Source organism: Columba livia, chromosome 11 (genome assembly GCF_036013475.1).
Source record: "Columba livia isolate bColLiv1 breed racing homer chromosome 11, bColLiv1.pat.W.v2, whole genome shotgun sequence".
In the NCBI taxonomy this organism is placed as follows: Eukaryota; Metazoa; Chordata; class Aves; order Columbiformes; family Columbidae; genus Columba; species Columba livia.
Window position 1 is genome coordinate 19,759,561 of NC_088612.1, and position 19,920 is coordinate 19,779,480.

Sequence of the window (19,920 nt, forward strand, 5' to 3'; positions counted from 1 at the left end):
CTTCTCACTCGCTCATTTTATTCCCCACTGTAGTTTATTCAGGTCCTCCTCTGACCAAAGTTGTTTTTATTGCCTTCCCCAGACCTGCTGTGTGCATTCGGAGGTGAGAGCTGACCCAGTCCTGCATCACCAGTCCAAGGTGGATTTCCCAGGAGCAGCACCTCCGTCTCACTTTTGCCACCTCCCCTCTTTCCCCAAATTACTGTCCTAATATCCCCACTGATTTTCCTCTCTGCCTGGTTAACGGCAGAGGCAGAGCATGAGCTGCCGTTAACCTGTTATTAGAGGAAATCAAAGCCTGGGAGAGAAGGAGAGAGTGTCATCATCGCTGGGGACCCCAGTGACCACGTTGTGCCTGGCTGAGCTTTAGGTGGAAATCATTTTACGGAGGAGGCTCCTGCTGAAAACTTCCCACCGGTCATGCGGTTACCCTGGAAAGTATAATTATAATCAAGCTGTGCACTGAGGGATTGCTCGCTGACATCTGCCACGCACCCCAGCACTGCTGCCATCCCACGGATCCAACGCTGGGTCTCAACCTGCACATCCCACGGGAATCAGAGGAGCCCCCAAATCATGACCTCGCGATGAGCTGCTCGCTGAAGGATGAGTCAGTTCAGGTCCACGCCAAAAAGTGTGTTCAGCACTTTCAAACGCACCCGGTAGGAGGCAATAAATAACACGTATGCACACACACCGTCTCGCCTCCCGCAGACCTGGGATTGCCACCTATTGTCGCGGTTCAGCTCTAGGACAAGAAATTCTCCTTGCTCCCGTTGCTGGCTGGATTTTCCCAGGACTGATCCCCACTTTGGGCTGATTCCTTCCCCTCGTTTTGGTCCCCTCCACACCAGATACCACACATACACGCTCGGACCCACGGTTATTATTTTCCTCCTGCCCAGGCAAGTTCTGCAGTAGAAACCTCTGCTAGAATGATTCTCCTGCACCCTGAACGCACTGGTGTTTTTTACAAATCCCGCAGAAATTAACCCCAAATATGCCCCTTGGGGCGGCAGCGGTGGAGGGGTGTGTGTACATTTTGCATTCAGAAGTGATCAGCCTTAATGAGGTTATTATTTAGAGGGGGGAACAGAGCGGGGAAACTGAGGCACAGCCACCCCTCAAGCAAGGGACCCCCACCCAAGCACGGCACCCTCTCCCAGCCCTGCCTCAGTTTCCCCCAGCGCTGCCCCCTTCTCCGCTCCTCACCTTGCAAAGGGGCTCCCGGCCCCTTTAAGCCCCCCCCGCCCGTCGGAGGCTCAGCCCCTTTCTCTGACACAGCAACCACCGGGACGAGCCGAACCGGGAGCCGCGGGGAGGCTGCGGCGGGGGCCGGGGGGGGGCCGGGCGCCCACCGCCGCTCCGCCCGCCCCATGGCTCAGCCCGGGGCGCCGGGCGCCGCCCGCCCCGTTCCACCCGCCCGGCGCCCGGGGAGCGGCCGGCCCTGAGCCGCGATCGCTGCTGCCGGTGGGTCCCGGGGGCACCGGGGGTGGGTGCGGGGGTGCGGGGGCACCCGGGAGGACGGGAGGGTGGGGGGGATGCGGGTACGGGTATGGAGGATGCGGGTACAGAGGATGCGGGGATGCGGGTATCGGGGATGGAGGTTGCGAGCAGCGTGGATGGAGGATGCGGGTACCGGAGATGGAAGACGCGGGCACCGACATCCTCCGTCCCCGGTGCCCCGGAGGATGCGGGTACCGGGGATGGAGGACGGGGTACCTGGGATGGAGACGCGAGCATGTCGGGATCCCCCCCGCTCCCTGTGCACACCCCAGAGCTGGGGGGATGCGCCCCCCCAGCCTGCTCCGCCTCCGCCCGTGCTGCTTTACCCCCCCCCGTCACCGCGGGAAGTGGGGGGGGCATTTGGGGGCAAGGTGGGTTTTTCTCCTCCCTCTCCTCTGCCGAGTCGGGGTTGGGGCTTGAACCCGGAATGGAGGGTGAAGGTGGGGAGGGGGCTGTCTGACACCCCTACCAAAGCGGAGGGGTCCCCCGGGACGTGTCTCCGCCCCCCCCCCCCCCCCCACCCCCCCCCCCAAACGGCGGGCTGTCACCTCTGGTAACGTCTCACTCCTTCTGACAGCAGCCAAAGGAAAGTGGCCCCGGACTCCTCTTGTGCCACGCAATAGCCCTGAGGGAGGAGGAAGAGGAGGAGGAGGAGGAAGTGAGAAAAGGAGAAGGGGAGAAAAAAGGACAAGAAAGAGCTTGGACTGGAGCCAAACGGGGTCTGGATTGCAACAGTAAGTTCCTGAGATGCATGTCTGTCTGTCTGTCTGTCTATCCATTCATCTGTCTCTGTGAGACCCCACTGCACTGAGTCTCTGGGTCTCAAATTGGGGGCGAGTAGAAGAGGGGCACCAGGGTCAGTGCCAGGCTCCAACCTGCCACCCCTTCCCAACCCAGGGGGACCTACTGAGGGGGTACCCGGAGGCTTGTTCTCACACCAGGGCTGTGACCAAGGCAAGGAGGGAGTGGGCAGAGCCACCCCTCAACTTCCCAGCTGCAGAAGGAATGGCTCCCTCACATTGTCTGTTTGTCTGTCCTTGCAGGAGGGGACCCTGGGCTCCCCAGGACGCCTGTGCCGGGCTGGGAGACCCCCCACCACAACCACCCAGCATTGGAGCTGGCGATCCCGGAGCGAAGGCCCGAGGCAGGGAGCAGCATCGCTCCCTGGGGGCGTCCAGCCCCGCGTCCGCCTCCCTGGCATTGGGGAGCAGTCACTGGATTTTAGCTTCCTGGGACATCTGAGCGACTCTTCCTCCTCCTGCTCCACCGCAGCAGGCAGGTGAAACCCTGCTCGCCTCCTCCACTCACCCCATGGCAGCCCCACACCTCCCCACGGCCACCGGCTGAGCCTTCTCTGCAGCGTTCCCCACTCCGTATGGTGCATCGCAACCCAGCTCCCCGCTCCGAACCGGAGCCCCCGACCTCGCAGGGAGGCGAGCGTGCGGCTGGGACTTTCCTGGAGGCAGGGGAACGTTAAGATGTTGAAAGCTCCCCGGCCGAGAGGGGCTGCGCGGACGCCAGGCCACCCGGCTAGGGGGGAGCAGGATGGACAGAGCCGTTGGGGCCGGGAACCGAGGCCGGTAGGGAAGGATGGACACCCGGACCTGCCAGGACAGGCAGCCCAGTGACCACCCCAGCAGCAGCAATTGTAGCAGCAGCAGGAGTAACTGCGAAAGGGAAAGGATCCGGAATCGGATGAAAATGGTGATCGGGCAACTGGAAGGCATCTTACAGGAGCTCAAGGAGGTGGCCAAGGAGCTCCGGGAGGTAGGAATGCCCCAGGGTGTCATTGCAACGGGTCGTGGGAGCTGCTGGTCCCAAATGGAGGTGCCGTGTTCCACTGTCCATCCCCTGCCCCTTGGACTGGGCTGGGGGGAGCAGAGCCAGCTGAGAACCCACAACCCATCAGCCTGGCTGGTTTGCAATAAGGATTTTCAAAAAGAGAGGGGAGAAAAAAATAGCTGTGGTTTGTAAAATTGCTCTTGACATTGACGCTGGGGTTTGCTCAGAAGTGGGTGGCCCAGCCGAGGCAGCAACCCCGTGGTTGCTGGTGGTGGGAGAAGCACCAAGGGGTAGCACACTGGGGCTGCTGGTGCTGTGCGGCAGGCGTGGAGTTGGCTCTGCTCTGCCTGGCTGCTGTTTTTCAGGCCCCTTTTCCAAACAGGGATTTGGGCATTGCAGAGGGCACTGAAAATACTGGTGTCATCCCGGGGTGCAATTATGGGGTCCGTGGGCTGGGCAGGAGGCCAAAGTCTGTCCCATAGCCTGGCTGTTGGGGTCCATTGCTCCTGAAAAAAAACCCCTATATATATATATATATATATATATACACACACACATATAAAGTGTGGTTGGAGTTTCCTCCCAGTGCAGTGGCACTGCAGAGTGGGTTTGGAGGGGAATTTATTATTTCTAGGGCTCAAGGCTTTGGTTAACACATCTCCAAGGTGGAGGGGAAGTGAACCTGGCCAGGGCTAGAAATTTAGGACATCTATGCAGGTGACATAATCCACCCAGAGCATCCCTAGAGATTATCCTTCCTCCTCTTGTGGCTTCCTGCAGCCAAAAACAAACCTGGCCACTCAAAGCAAAAAGCCCCCCTGATTCCCACAATGTCAACGTGGAAGCCCAAAACCCCTTTGATGAATCTCTGGTGGATTAATAATAGTGATAATGGTAATAATCAGGAGGCAGAGCTATTTTCCATTTAGCATGAGCTCACTTCATGCTGGTCCGGGAGCTTAAAGAGGCCTTGAAAGTGAGGATGTGTCAGTTCAGCCCATGGGACCACCAAGATCCTACAAGCATCCCTCTTGCCAAGGGTGCTGAGGGCTAAGGACGACTGGGATGGGACAAATCCCTTACCGTTTCAGAATTGAGGCTGGGTTGTGTTTCCCACCAAGCCGTGGGTAGCTCCATGGGGTCCCCGTCCAGCTCTGAGGGTCAGAAGGACCTTGAGCATCCCTGCAGGATCCTTGGTAGGCTGCCCAAGTCACGTTGTATGCGTGTGTGAGAGTGGAGAAGAGGAGAAGGTGGCCTGAGGACACATTCCCTGGGGACACATTGTGGTAAGCATGTCCCTAGACACTGGTGACCTCCCAGGCTGGATCCCATAGCTGTCCTGGAGCTGCTCCTCACATCATGGAGCAACAAAACCAGGTCAGCCACGAGGTCCCCGTCACAAGGTGGGTCCTAAACTTCAACCCTTCTCCACAGCTCCTACAACATACCCATATAACTTTGCAGCAATTAGTTGAATTTATACTTAGACAAAACAGCATCAAACTCGGTGAACGAGCAGGCTCCAGAGCTAAAATACACCAGTCCCACCAGGAGAAACTGGGCTCCAGCAGCTCCATGGAAACAGAGGTCTGGTTTTTGCCAAATCCACAAGGTGTTGGGCATTAGAGTCTTTGGAAATCCAATCCCTTGTCTTCTAGATCACTCCTAGCTAGTGTGATGGCAACATGTTACGTGGAAATCTTTCAAGCCCACCCAGAAAAGCATGTGCTAGACAGCAGGCTGGCAAATAGTAAGATCTAGGATATTGCTGAAAGAGAAAACTATAAAAACAAATAAGTCCCTGTGGTTGTCTACCTTGCATGTGGTGAGGTGAGGGCCAGGGCATGGGGACAAGGCTGGGGACAGGCAACCCTGCAGCCCCACACTGATAGCCCTGAGCCTAAATGGGCTCATGAGTGGCGGTCTTAGGAGGGGCTGCTTGGGGTCGTTAAATCCCATTAGTGCCCACAGGGCCCTGGCACTTGCAGTATCAGTGTATTCTCCAACGGAGGTGCCAAGAAGGCTTCAGAAATGTCCATCCCTGCAGTCACCTCCTCTGTTTTGCCCTTCCCTGCGTGATGCTGGAGGGACCCTGGGTCAGACAGCATCCACAGCTCCCCAGAACAGTCCCCACTTGGTGGCTGTCGCTCCAGATGTCCATTCGATTCAGGATGCTGTTTTACCAGTTTCTCCGCTCCCACTCTCCCTCTTTTCCCTTTTGTGTATATAATTATTCCCCAGCGCTCCACGACAGGGCTGTATTATGTGTGGGGAAAATTATTATTAAAAGCTTTGATTGAAAAGGCACACTGGAAGTAGAAAGCAGGCAAGAGGCAGGCGGTGAAGGCGCTTCCGTCGATGCTGCCGCCCCGGCCTCTTCCCATGGGAATACAGGTGATGCCACGGGGAAAAAGATGGGCCAGGAGGTCCCAGGTATCTTCACTGCAAGGCTGAGCTTTTTTCCAACCCTTGGATTAGTGGTGGGGGTTGGAAATCACCCCTGGGGTACATTGAGAGGTGGGAAATAAAACCAAACATCTGTGCAAGCCTCCCTATGTGCAAATTCTCCTAAATCCCATGGGATGGGTCCTATCACCGCTATAACCCTGACACGAGAGAAGTGGGGTCCCACCAAGCACTGAGGTGTCCCCCCCAAGCCTTGGGCAGGAGGAAAATCCTTCCTGCAACCCCTTATGATAATAAATAGCTTAATAATGTCATGATTAGCTGGGAATGCCTGGGAAAGTTCACAGCAAGAAGGCGGCTTATTATTCTAATAATAACCTGTTTTAGAGATCTGCGTGATGATTTTTGAACTATTTAGCAGCTGATGATCTTACAAATGATCCCAAGATCCACGGCGTGATCATTTATAAGCATTAGCTCGGGGAAGAGAGGCCCCTGTAACCCAGCTCCTCTTTGCGAGCTCCAATTAATCATTTATTCCTTATTAAATATTTACTCACCTTGTCTGTGCCAGAGAGAGGTTTGGGAGATGCAGAAGGTCCCTGCTCCGGGAGTGTTTGGCTGTGGGGTCGCAGGGGCTCTGCCAGAGGCTCTTTTCTTCCTCGGAGGAAGGAATTGATGTTCAAGGCGATGGCGTCAAACACACTTTGATCCCAGCATCTTTCAGCTCCTTCCCCACCGCCAGGAATATTTGCATTGCCAAAAGCCACCGAGCCTTTGACATCCCCTCTTGTCCTCCCACCTCATCCCTCACCTCTCCAGTATCTTTTTGAGCTTTGAGGAGGTTTAGCTTCTCGCTAGGAAACAGCACGGCCAACAGCTGGAGCCACCAAGCCAGGGACCTTCCTGCTTGATTTGCAGCCTACAACCAAAAATCTCATTAAAAAAACAACAACCCTCCAGATGTTTACCTCTGCCTCAGCTGGGAAGGTAAAACACCCAATCTGGGGCAGTGGGATGAAGCCCCTTGGTGACACCACCCCAAGTTTAAGGGGAATTATTTTTGCTCCCTATTTTCCCACTGTTTTGAGCAGAAATGTTCTGCTGTCCCAAAAAAAAAGGCGACTCTTTCCAACGAGGTAAAACCTAAAGGTGAGGGAGGATGGGGACATGTCCTCTCTCAGTCACCCCTGTGACACCCAAGGACACTCCAACTCTCATCACCTGCTTGTAGGGGGACAGAGGGGACAAGAGCATCGCTGGGGTTTCAACCTGAACCACCCAGGTCTGAATCATCCATTCCTCTCCATGGAAAAGCAGGGAGAAAACACCAAATCCTACTTTACATTTAAATCCTCAGCAGGTGCCAAGTGTCACACAGGTATTTAACACCCCCGCCCCCCCGGCTGTCACCACCACCACCCGTTTAAAATAGAAAAAATGCTCCTAAAAATAGCTCCAACTGAGCCACCGCCGATGTGACACTAATCCCTGTGTGCCGTGGTGGGGATGTGCCACCTCCCGGCACCCACCAAGCCCAAACTGCAGCAGGTCCGTTTAATGAGGATGAGCAGGGACCCTGGGTGACAGGGACCCAACTGGAAGCCCAGGGAGATGCTCACCCCGAACTTGGTGTTATAATCACCTCCGTCAAAACAGAGGTGATCTCATCTTAGCAGAGGATTTCAGCAGAATCATTTGCTGCCTTATTAAAAAATAATAATAGCTGGGTGTTTCCCAGAGACAGCTCTTTTCCTGCCCTTTCTCCTATTTTTTTTCTTGTCACCAAGAAAGGTCTTTTTTTATTTTTGCTCTTTTCTTCCTTTTTCACCCTTTCTCCCCCAGAGAAAAAAAAGGGGAGAAAAATATCCAGCAGTGTTTTGGGAACAGAAGCAATCGCCTTATCTAATTTCAAGACTTTGACGTGGATCCTCCCAGCTTCCATGTACCTTCAAGAAGAAAAGCCATCCATGGGGCTGGGGACAGGTCCCCATGCAGCACAGCTCAGGAGGGGACTACAAGGCCTAGGCTGAGTTTATCTGTGCCCTTGGGCAGTGTGGGGATCCCAAGTGGGACTGATAGAGGCCATTAAGTAGTATTAGTACCTCTTGAGGTCACCCAACACAAGGATGGTGTCTGAGCCCAAGGCCTCAGTTTCCCCCCAGCAAAAGTGCCGAAAAAATGGAGTTATGGGATAACGGCAGCATAAAAATTATGGAGAGATGTGCCGTGGTTAATTATTCTTAGGGATGAGGAGGTCTGACACCCGTTGGTGAACCGTGACACCCGCAGAGATGCGGCAGGGTGTGAGGAGAAGGAATTAAAATGTGTCTGGCAAGATATCGCCCACTGATTTGTCTTCCCTCCCTTATTCGGGGAATTTTGTGGCTGATTTCCACCAGGAAAGGATGTGCAGAAGGGCAAGGCAAGGAAAAAAGACAGGGAAAGAAAGGCAGTGATGCCAAATAATCAGAAAAACAAAAACGCATGAAGAAAGCACCTGGAAAAAGCCAAGCAAAGGGTTTTTTTGTTCCCAGATGCTCCGTGTGCGGGATGGAGGGGCCAGCGAGCAGCAGGAGGGCCCGATGCCCAGGGGTGCTCATGGTAGGGAGGGGGGAAAGAATAAAATGCATCAGTTGGGTGCACAAACAGATACTGGGGGTGTCAAGGGGTTCCCCCTGGACCCCCTCCTAGTCTGCCACTGCCCACCCCCTGCTTGGCAGCGCTGGGGCCGGCCAGGCCCTCTGCCAGCATCCCTGGAGTGCTGGGGGGACGAGGCAGCCACCCTGCCAAAAATACGCATTTCAGACTGCTAGAGTTGAATTTTCACGTCGTGCAGTGCCTCCCACCCAAAATAAAGCCCCCCCCCCCACCCCCGCACATGTATCTACACAGAGAAACACCCACCAAGAAATAGCACAGAGAAACAGCACCGGCTCCATTAGGATGCCACAGCAGCAGGGGACCGAGCGCATCAGCGTGGTAGGGGGTGACAGTGTTGGTGACAGTGTTGTCCCTGCAGCCCCCTTGCACCTTCCCATGTATATTGTCCCACGAGCTTGGGACCTTTTCCACCCCCTGCCTCAGTTTCCCCACCTACAGAGCCACCTTTTCCAGGCGGTAGCCACTGGTGGCTCCCTACAGTGCAGTGTGTGGGAGTAATGGATGCCACATGCACAGGGATTTGGGGTGACATTCAAGGTCCCAGGGGACAAGACAGACTGCAGTGCCACCCGGGGAAGGGCCCATCCTGCTGTACCAATCATGCGGGGGCACCCGAGGCTTCACCCCCTGCTCGGGGCTCCAACTCATCACACATGTGGTGCTGAGGAAAACAGCAGAAAATTAGGGACGGGGTTTTATTCTGGGAGGGTCCTGTCTGGTGTCTCCTCCCTGCCCATCTGTCCGTCCGTTTGTCCGCAGGTGGTGAGCCAGATCGACCGCCTGACGTCCGACTTCGAGTTCGAGCTGGAGCCGGATGACTGGACGACGGCAACGGCCAGCAGCACGTCCAGCAGCGACAAGGGGGGAGGCGCCTTCGAGCTGGGACCCCTTGACTTCACCACCTCCGACATCCTCTCTGACAGCTGGGAATTCTGCTCCTTCCTGGATGCTTCCACACCCTCCGACCCCGGCGACGGTCCTGAGCCCCCGCGGCCGCAGCCTCCGTCATCCCGCCAGCCTGATTACCGGCTGATGAACGGGGGGATCCCCATCACCAACGGTCCCCGAGGCGGCGGGACCCCGGATTCCTCCAGCGAGGAGGCATTTGGCAGCACAACAGCAGGTCAGAAGCTCCCACATCCCCGGCCGGCCGGCACACGGGAACGGGTGCGATTCAGTGACAAGGTGCTTTACCACGCTCTGTGCTGTGATGACGACCGGGACGGTGACAGCACGGTGTCCCTGGGGGATGATGGCCCCGAGGAACCCGGGAGGAAGGTGCCACCTTCCAAGCATCCTTCCAGCGGCGGTGGCGGAGCCCCAGCACGGCGGCTGACGAGGAACAGCAGCACCCAGACCGTAGCCGACAAAAGCACCCAGACAGTGCTGCCTTATATCCCGGCCAAGCAGAAAATGAAAAATAAGAACTGACGCACGGATTTCGGGGAGGGCGGGTGGACGGGGGGACTCTTGGGGAGGGACAGAAAAATATATATATAAATATATAAATATATATTTCAATAAATCGATACTAATAATAAAATTGACATGAAAAGGTGGCAAAGAAGACAAATGTCCCCACTACCTACCGGTCGTTTTTGAGGCTCAGGGAATTTTAAACTGGTTTTTATGTGGACAGAAGCTTCCAATCAATAAACCATCCGTCATGGAGAAATAATAACAATAACATATATATTATATGTATATATGTGCCAAGGAAGGGAAATCTATATAGAGGGGAGAACCAGTGGTTGTAGCCGGGGATGCAGCGATGCTGGAGTAAGGGTAGCTGGACCAGGGAGGGCAAATGTCCCTCCTTGGGACCTTTTATCCCTGTTTGGCTTAAAAAGAGCTGGTGTGATCTGCTTTATTGTCTGAATGTCCAGTTGTCACCGGAGCTGTCACCTCCCCAGGTGCCATGAGACCCAAGAGGTCCCTACTTCTGGTTTGGCATTTCAAAAGCTGCAGCTTCAATTTGGGAGTGGGGAAAAGTGGATTCGCTCTAAAAAATGAAGGAAATCTGGGCCTCTAAATCCACCCTTGGCATATTTTTTTTGGCTTCCAGGTTTTGCCAAAGCCTCCAACATCCAAAAGCAGCACCAGGTCCTGGAGACGACCCCCTGTGTCCTCCCCATCGGCAATTCCTCCCGCAGAGCTGCATTTGCACCACCAGCCCTCCAGCATCCCTGGCACGATGGTGTTTGTTCCAAACCTGGCAGGAAAACTCCACCACCTTGACTCCTCCTTTTTAATCCAGGTCAGAGATGCTCCATTTCAAGCCTTTTCCCAATGTCACTGCGGAGCCAGGACCCTCACTGCCACCCTGCTACCACAGGCAAAGGATGCAACAGTGACCAAAACTCTCAGAATTCAACCCAAATCATGGCAGGAGAAAAACCTTGCAGCTAAATTATTATATGTTGAATTACCTTTCTTTTTTCCTTCCTTTTTTTACTTTTTAGGACCCAAGGGACATGGGATCACCTGGGGATGTGCAGAGCCTGGAACATCCATCTGGGTCCCCACCAGGACACCCCTGGGAGAGGGAAGAGCCACACAAAGGGGGAAAAATGATGTTGATGATGCTGATGCATCGTCTTCCTCGGCATCTCCCCTTACCCCAAGGGAACAACCCGCCCCTGTTTTTTCACAAATATGGCCACCAAAGGATGGGATGTCCCCATTCCACATCCCAAAAAGGGGACAGTTGGGCTCAGCCAGCACAGGGAGATAAGGGATAGGACAACTCTGCTCCCTCCACTACTTCACATGTCAACAGCTGGTTACTTATTTATTTTTATGAGCTTTTTACAGCCCCATTGTAAAAGCATGATTAATAGATGTAGCTTTGTTCTTTAATAACTCCTCCCGAAGGATGCCAGGAAGAAGACAAGGGAAAAATTGAGAGCAGCTGGAGCTGCAGGAGGAGATGCTTTTCAGCTCATCCACATCTGGGAACATCTGCATCACCTGCAGCCCTGGAATAAGCTGCAAAGGCAGCCAGAGGGGAAACTGAGGCACGGCGTGGGGTGCAAAGCTCAGGGCAAAGCTGTTCACCTTGCGGCTGGGGATTTAAAGCCAAGTTCTGCAGCCAGGGTCATATGGACAAGGGTAATACCTTCTTTCCCCCACATTTCTATTAAGAATGAATTTACAGCCGTGCAAGCTTTATTTCATGCTCTCCGATAAATCCAAGGGACAGCAGCTGGATTAACCTTTCGGGCCTACAATGGATGGAGAAAACACCATAAAACAGGGGTAAATAGAGAAGGGGCAACTCCTCCACTCCCCTTTGCTCAGGGTAAAAGGTAATAAAAACCACCGCTGATATACACAGAACCGCAGGCCATGTCCTTGATGCTTCTCTGCACACCCAGAGGGATTTTGCTATTATTATTTAGCAGGAAAACCTGCTGGTTTGGGGGGTTTTTACAGTAAAATTCAAGGGAATAGGAGTGATTATTAACACAAACATGGAGAAACTGTTCAAACCAGTAACACCAGTAACAAGGTTGTTATTGATATAATTAATTTCACTACCAGCCTCACTATTAATGATGAATTAATGGACTTTGCTCTTGCAGGAACAAGGTCCTGCTCATCAGAGTCACTGCCCATGGCTGCAGGGAGCACAATGGGGGATAGAGCCAGAACAGGATTGGGAAAACACCTTAACTTTCTCTTGACATGATATATTACCAAATTAATAAGCGTTTCCCCCACAGCATCCCATGTCCTCCATCTCCAACCACTCCCTGGACCCCAAAACCTGTTCACAAGCACCCAAAAGAACCAGGGAGTCACCAGAGCCATCAAAGGAAAGGCCAAAGGGCTTCTGTTTCCTTCAAGAAGCAATTAAAATAGATCTGCAAATAAAACGAGGACACAGCCCGGCCAAAGATCCAGAACGGCAGGTACCTCTGCCACACATCCTGCTGGTTTTTGGCTGGGACGGATGCCCAATGCTGGAGCTTTGCTGGGCTTTAAAGCAGAATTGCAGCTTCATATTCAAATCCTCCAGTTCTGACCCTCCCCACGGCGCCTGTTTGAGTTGACCTGAATTACGAGAGGCTCTGCTGGGGTTTGTGTTTTGAAGAAACTCCTCTGGTTCTCACCCAATCCCTCCAGGCTCGTGAAATCCAGCTGGAAAGTTTCCCCTCAGAATAAGCCGTCTCGCTACATCTCGCTTCAGCGAGGGCTGAAAATAGACCCCGACTTCACTTCTGAGCTCGCTGACGTGAAATGCAGCCATCTAAGTGGATAACGGGATATTTTCCAGCCAAAGGAAGAGCTCCAGCTCGGGGTCAGGCTTTGGGAAGGCGAGTTTTGCAGGGGATGGGAGCCCAAACTGCACCCACAAGCCCCTGTTCTCATCCAAACCTTCACTTTTGGCTTCCCAAGGGTGGTATCTCCATAAACAGATGCAGCTTTTTTGCTCAGATCTATTAGGATCCGCTCTCAGGGGACTGCAGCAACCTCTCCCCCCACAGAGTTGGGCTGGATTTTGCATAGGCCTGGCTCAGACCAGGCTACAACCAGCTCCTCCTGGCAAAATCATCCCCAAATACTGAACCGCCTGCACTGCTCAGGGCTGGTTGCTCGCTGTGGCTGGAAGACAAATGCTTTGTTTTTGAAGGGAGAGGCTATGCCTCCTGCCTCTGCTAATGTACAGCATCTTGTCTTATTTGTTCCTCGCTGTTCCACGGCTGAATTACTGCAAGTGATGTACCGGCGCTTTGTACGACACTGCTTCTTCAGAGCTGCAAAAAGAGTGCTCCTTCATCCTCCCTTGCTGGCTTTCGGGAGTTAAATCCATCGTGTGCTCTGCCAGGTGGCCACTGAGGCTCTTCACTCCTCATCCTCACCCTTCCATCCAAAGCGCTGCTCTCCATGGGAAGAAAAGGAGCCTCCCCCCAAAACAACGGTCCCTGGGGCTCAGGTTGGTTTTGCTCCATGGTGCAGCAAGCTGGGGGTCGCATCCGCCATGCCTCTCTTATCTCCAGGCTCGGAGGCAGATAACTCCCCAGCAGCAGTTATCTCCTAGCAAGAAAAGGCTGCGGGGGGGGGAAGCAAAGAGCTTTGCACTGTGCAGAGCACTCACACGCTGCTCACAGCACCCCAAAACCATGCCCACCCAGCACAAACCCAGCCCTCTCTCCCCGAGGAGCTCTCACAGCATCCCGCATCCCTTCACCTTCTCACCTCCAGCCCAGCACATCCTTGTGGGAGGGGGAAAGTGGCTTCAGGGGCACCCAGTGACTCACAGATTCACCCCAATGCAATTTGGCACTAAAACCCCAGCCAGAGCAGCTCCCCTGCTCACACTCCTCTGCCAGCCAAGCCCTCCTGGCAGCCACGGGATGGAGATGCATAAGCCAAACCCAGCCAGACATGGGCCTGAAATGGGTGCTTATGGCCACGGCGCACTAATTAATCCTTGTTTGCGCCTGGTACTCGCCAGCCTGTAATTTCACAGCTTCCCCGGGGCCTCCGTACTTCAGGATGGCTGCCGATCACTCTGTGGCCAGGACAGCTTCCCTGTGTTTATGCTTGGGCTGATAACCCCAGGATGGAGCGGTGGCAGAGGATATCTGACAAAAAAACCCACCCAAACAACTTTAAAAGGGATGGGTGGGGAGCTGGGCTAGATATCCAGCAATGGGCAGGAGCCTTCAGCAAGAGAGAAAGGGGACGAGGGGGAAACTGGTGTCAACAGGGAGCTCAGAGCATCAGGAAGGTGGTGGGGATGAAGGTCCAAAGCAACGTGAGCAGAAGCTGGTGGGCAACGGGCATGGCTGGAAAGCAGCATCCCTGCAGCCCAGCTCAAGCTGGGACCAATGACCACAGGCTGAGCTTAAATGGGCTCCTGAGGCCACAGGCAGGGTGTGAGTGGGTGTCCCAGGAGAGGCTGCCCGGGCCATTTAATATCTCTGGGGTGGTGGGAGGCCAGATTTGAGGTGAAAATCTCTGCCTGACCTGCTGAGCTGATCCAGCAGCTCCACCAGCACCTCCAGCCCAGCAAACCCGCTTCTCCAGTGGCTGCAGCTCCTGGAGCTCAACCCTCCAGAACCTCAACTTGGCCCTTGCTACGCCAATAGGAAACATAGATTCATTTATTATGTTATCTCGCCTTCTAAAATTAATTTTCTGGGTGCTCTGCCACCACTGGGTGGCAGTGGGAACACACGTGTGCCCCACACAAGGGCTGTCTCCATCCTCATCACCCCTTCTGAGACCTGGGATAACGTGGTGGCCCCATGTCACCTTTGTGGGTGGATGTTGTCACCACCCCATGTGCTTCACCCCTAGGGGGGGACATGGGGACAAGGCAGCTTTGGCCTGGCCACATTCTGAAGAGCATCTCCCCAAAAAAACAACCAGAAAAGGCAAATTTAAGGCCAAAATTGCTTCTTACCTCCACGCCCTGGTGGCGGCAGCAACCTGGGTCTTGCCTTGACCATGGGATGAAGGTGCTGGGCCAGAGCATCCCCTGTTTGCAGGGCAGCACCCCCATGATGATCCCCAGCCCCCTCGGAGCCACCGGGTCCAGCTGAGCCCGCTGAAACGCAGCCACACTGGAGGAGCCCTGGAGGTACTTGTAAGACAAGGGCTGACATGCTTGATGGGACTTCTTAATTAGATCTCGCTAAACCAAAACGCACCGGGGCTCCCCTGGCAGAACAGCGTCAGACAAAACATTAATCACGCTCCAAATAAATAATTAAAACTTTGGGTCTCTTAGAAGGAAGGGGGAAAAAAAACATACACCAAACCGCACAGACCACACAAACAAGAAAAATCAAAGGCATCAGTGCCAGCCCATAATACGGAGCAATGCTACTGGGTCTGGCAATGGGGAGGGAGCAGAGCTGTGTCCCCAAAGCCACCTGAGCCAAATGGGATACAACATGCTCATGGAAATCCATGCCCAAAGTCTGGAGAGGTGTCAGGATGAGGTTGGAGACCTTGTAACTTCACACCTGGAGTTGCAGGATTATATCCCCATCTCAGCTGTACGCTAAGAAATGGATTTTAAAAGGTATTTCCCTAGCAGTTGGCTCATGCAGTGCCCTGGGACATCATCGCTGGTTCACCTCTGGGACACCATCCATGGTCACCTTTGGGATGCTGGACAATACCCAAATCTCAGGTTTTGGCAAATGCCTGATGAAGCACGAGAAAGTCTGTTCACCCAGCACTTAAGAAACACTTTTGGGAAAACACAACAACAAAAAAAGAGGCTTAAAAAAAGCAAGCACTCCTTTCTTGTCCCTGCTTAGCTGGAGTGGAGATGATTATTCAGTATAAGCAACACAGAGCTTAAATTATTAATGGAGCCATTTGCATCAAAGAGCAGGATTGAGGCAGAGCTGGTCCTGTCCCTCCCGTCTCCCTGCCCACACCAGTGGGATGCAGGAAGGTTCCTTGGGACCACACAATCCCCATCCCTGCATCAGCCTTGGCCAAAGCCTCTGGTGTAAGTTTAAAGGGGGAAGTAAATAGGGGACAAAAAAGGTGCAAGGGGCTGCAGAGGGATGTTTTCCCCTGTGTGACCATTGAAATCACTTGGTACCAGCCTTCACAAGCAAAACAGCTTTCTTCTTCTTTATCTTTCCTACAATATATTTATTAAAGAGCAATCTATATTCATTAAAAAGCAAAACCAGGGTGATGGTGGGATGGTGCTGCTCCCCTTGCTACACCAATGAGTTGACAGCTGCTGAAGAATTTGATTTAGCTTCTGGTTTTCCCCCCTGTAAGGCTGCGATGCCACAGGGAAATAAGGTGTTTTCTGCCAAGGATGCTGTTAACCCAGAAAGTGGGCAGCATCCCTGACCTTCCTCATCCTCCCAGCACATCACCTGGGTACCGAACTCACTGGGACTGAAGGACTCCACCAAAACCAGCTTTATTGCATTAATATTTACTGGTAATGAAGTCAGCTAACACTTAAAACTCCAATCAAATTAGGGAAGCTATAATGAACAAGAAGTGGTGCATTAATTCATTAGCAGGGAATTACGCTACATTATCTCAGCAAATACAGCAAAACTTTAATTGACTGGCGGTGTTTTCAAATGGCTTTTGCTCCTTTGTCTCCATTTACACTGTGGTGTTTTTTTCTGGCAGCAAAGACAGGAGAAGTGAATTAACTCCAGCTCCTTGGGGAAACGCCTTTGTCTCTTGGATGGGAACAAATACCCAGAAAAGATACTAGAAATTTTCCTTTTCAGTTCCTTCTGCATGGAGAAAATGAATGTTATTTATAATAAGCAACTTAAGTGCTCAGGAAACACCTTTGCAAAGGTCACTGCCTGTAAAAGCTCCTCTAGCAGCATCAAGACTTAAAATAACATTCTAAGTGAAAAAGGAGAGGGGGAGGAAAAATGTGTAGCAACTTCCTTGAATATTCATGTACATAATTGGGAAATTAGCCCTGAGAGCCAGCTGCCACTTTGTATGCACTTTATATATAAAGTTTGGTATCAAAAAGTAACATACTCTTTAATGTCCATGGACCTGTGCAGATGCACAGGGCTGAGAACAGACACAACTCAATAAATCCCTGCACCCTTCACATCCAAGCACATCACATGTGGGGTGACTTCCACTTGCAAGAGCCAGCTCACATCCCCTCTACCCCATCTCTTCACTTAAAACACAACACTCAAAGAAACTCCAGCCTTTAAAAAGACCAGAGGGCATTTTCCATGCTTTTTCACATAGAGGGAGTATTTATTTCTTTTTAACGAGCTTCCTATGGCTTCACAAATCTCCAGGAGCTGCTGATTTAGGGACAGCTCTGCAGTAGAAGAGTGTGGCTAAAGCCCCTTAGCTGGGGTCTAAGGACAGCAAATAAAGCAGGCTGAGATCCCAAAGACATAAGAAATAAGATCCTTGGGACATCAGGGAGTTGATTCCCGGGGTAAATAGAAGGTGGAAAGGAGCTCCTTGCACCACAGTGCATCAGCAGCCACAGCAGCATGTTTAAATGGCCAGGTCTGCACCAGATCTATGCAGCATTTAAGGCAAGAGTGCTCTTGGATTGGAAAAAACACACACACAGAACAGCAATAAATAACACTAGGAAGTCCTTGGGCTGCACAGATGTAGCTCCCTGCAGCCACAGGGCTTCACAAGCCAGGTTTTATTTGTATTTAATTACAAGGCAGGCAGCTCCAGGATCTTCAGGGAGGCTTCCTGCTTTCAAAACTGGGAAATAAACCCTTGAAATGACACCCCGGCCTCAGCAACCTGGAGTTTTCCATCACATCCAGAAATTTAGGTTAAAAAAAGGCAACTAACCTACCTTACAGAGCAGGAATCCTTCACAGAAAAGTCCCTTTTGCTGTAGGACAGGTGACAGTGCAATAAAGGGGACAGTCCCATGGGATGAACTGAACCACCTGGTCAAATATCCTGCTTAAATATAAATCCCAATCCCCTGAGTGGAGGATGAGGGTGCACTGGTCTTGATAAGTCTTCCATTAACTAATTATTTTACCCAGCCTTTAATTGTTCTTGCTGAGGTGGGTGTTAGCACTCCCACCACTTCCACAGCACAAATCTGCAAATGAACATACCAAGCAGCTCATTTTTACCTCTAAATTCCTGTAAGAAGTACCTAATCATTCTCCTGTGTGGCAAATTATTTTTCTTTTAATTAATTGTCTTGAAGGCCACTTACAGCCTATCACCAACATCTCCATGTAACAGGGTACTTCCAGCAAACTGGAGACACACATGAATAACCCCCACACATCCTTGTTCGCATTATTAATTCCTACACATTGATTGCTCCGCCAACATCTACAGCTTTCTAATTAAGTCTTCACTCAGACATTCATGTGTGCAAGCAAAATGAATGCTAATAAAGGCCAGAAGCGGCAGTTCTGGGATTGGGGTTGCTGATGTTCACAGGTGGGGAAGAGCAGGTGAGTTGAGCATCACCACCAGCACATGCCACGTATTTTCTCTCTTCAGGAGAATGAGAACACCAGGTCCTTCTTGTTGGTAGATTCTTGGGAGGATAGGAAGAGAGTGGCTTTATAGAGGAGTGAGGAGCCTTAAGACACATGGTTAGAGGACCATGCATGTGGGACCACCCATGAAGGACAATCTCCAGCACCAACAGCCCTTTGGCACAGTGACATCCCAGCCTGGCCACACACTCAGCCCAGCCTCACGCTTTGCATCACAGTAAAAACATTCATTAAAAAAACAATAGTTTTTAATCTTCTGCAGCTCCTTCAGGATGTAGCTGGTGCATAAAACATGAAGGCTGACAGCCTGATCTGGGAAGATTTCAGCCCAAAACAAAAGCTTACATAGCTGCCTCATTTTTCCACCTGATTATTTCAGCTCAGCTGCTTAATTTCTTGAAAACAGAAGCAGAAACATTTGCCCTAAGCACAGACATCCCCAAGCTTTCCAACCCAGCCTGCCCAGGGAGGCCGTTCCTGCTCCGAGCCCATGGAGCACAGACACCAATTTAATTTCTCAGTGTGAGGAAAGGCTCATTTACAGAGCTGTAGCTGCACTGGGGCTTTGTTGGAGAATGTCACATGGAGAATCAGCATCACTAGATTGCAGCCTAATGGTTGGGGGTTTGTAGCCCAAAGAGCTTCAGGGCAGAAGTACCATTTCCAGCCTTGAGCCGCCAAATCTAAGTAATGTCTTTAACAGCAGCAGTTTTCCAAAGACACTAGTAAAAGCAAAAGGACCAAACAGCTGAGAACTGGGGCTGCTGGCATTACTCTGAGATGAATTTGCTGCTTTGCACTTTTTCTGCTCCTTATCCAGGGCCAAGAGCAGTTTCCTCAGCTCAGAAAAAGCTGTTGTGAGCATCAGGTCTCTGACTTCCCTATTCATCCTCTTTCTTTCAATCAGAGTGTCCAGCTCCACCTCCCCATCCAGCCATCACCCCCTGCTTTTTATACAGCCAAGGCCATACCAACCAGAAGTACCACCCATCTTCAGCCCTTCTCCATCTCCAATACCAAGTCTTTCACAGTTGTCCCAGTAGCAGAAGCCATGCTCAGCCTCAGCACCCACAAAAATCCCAGGGTTAGAGCCACCTCCTTATCCAAGCTACAACAAACCCAAGACAGAACTGCTGTTATCATGTTCTCCAGTATCATCACTGATAAGGAAGAGCAAACTGGACTTCTCAACCAGGAATCCATTCAAGATCATATAGTATTCCCTCATTCACCTGAAAACATGAGCCATACCTTGTTTGCAGGCAGTAATTTGGATTCCTTGCTGTCAGGCACAGTTTTGCAGGCTGGGCATCCACCACTCATGGAACCTCAACAGGACATTTGGAAAGTCCTCCTGCAGAGAGGCACCTTCCATCTCCAAGTGCTGTGGTTTGGGAGATGCTTTCAGGTTGCAACAGCTCTGCACATCTTTGGTTCATTGGTGGCTTCCCAAGAGCTTGTGGCCACCCCCCCAGTAGGTGGCTTATCTGGAGGATAGTCCATGAGGACAACCCCAACTCCCATTTGAGCAGAGCAAAGGCTGCCTGCTGTCCCTCCTCCCCACTGAGGACACAGGAAA

General features: G+C 52.2%; 2 protein-coding genes across 5 annotated transcripts in view; one reads left to right on the forward strand and one right to left on the reverse strand.

Moving 5' to 3' along the window:
- LOC110355089 (uncharacterized) overlaps positions 1-2,137 on the reverse strand; it is a 61,615-nt gene extending 59,478 nt beyond the window's left edge. For all 4 annotated transcript variants that reach the window (XR_010475481.1, XR_010475482.1, XM_065077106.1 and 1 more), the window contains exon 1: positions 2,055-2,137. The gene's annotated coding sequence lies outside the window, so the exon portion shown is untranslated. The remainder of the gene's footprint in view (positions 1-2,054) is intronic.
- INSYN1 (inhibitory synaptic factor 1) lies at positions 2,089-9,931 on the forward strand. The gene is made up of 3 exons (XM_005513023.4): positions 2,089-2,240; positions 2,550-3,273; positions 9,118-9,931. The coding sequence occupies exons 2-3, from the start codon at positions 3,097-3,099 to the stop codon at positions 9,787-9,789; spliced, it is 849 nt and encodes a 282-aa protein (XP_005513080.3). The 5' UTR covers positions 2,089-2,240; positions 2,550-3,096; the 3' UTR covers positions 9,790-9,931.
- Positions 9,932-19,920: the final 9,989 nt, after the last annotated feature.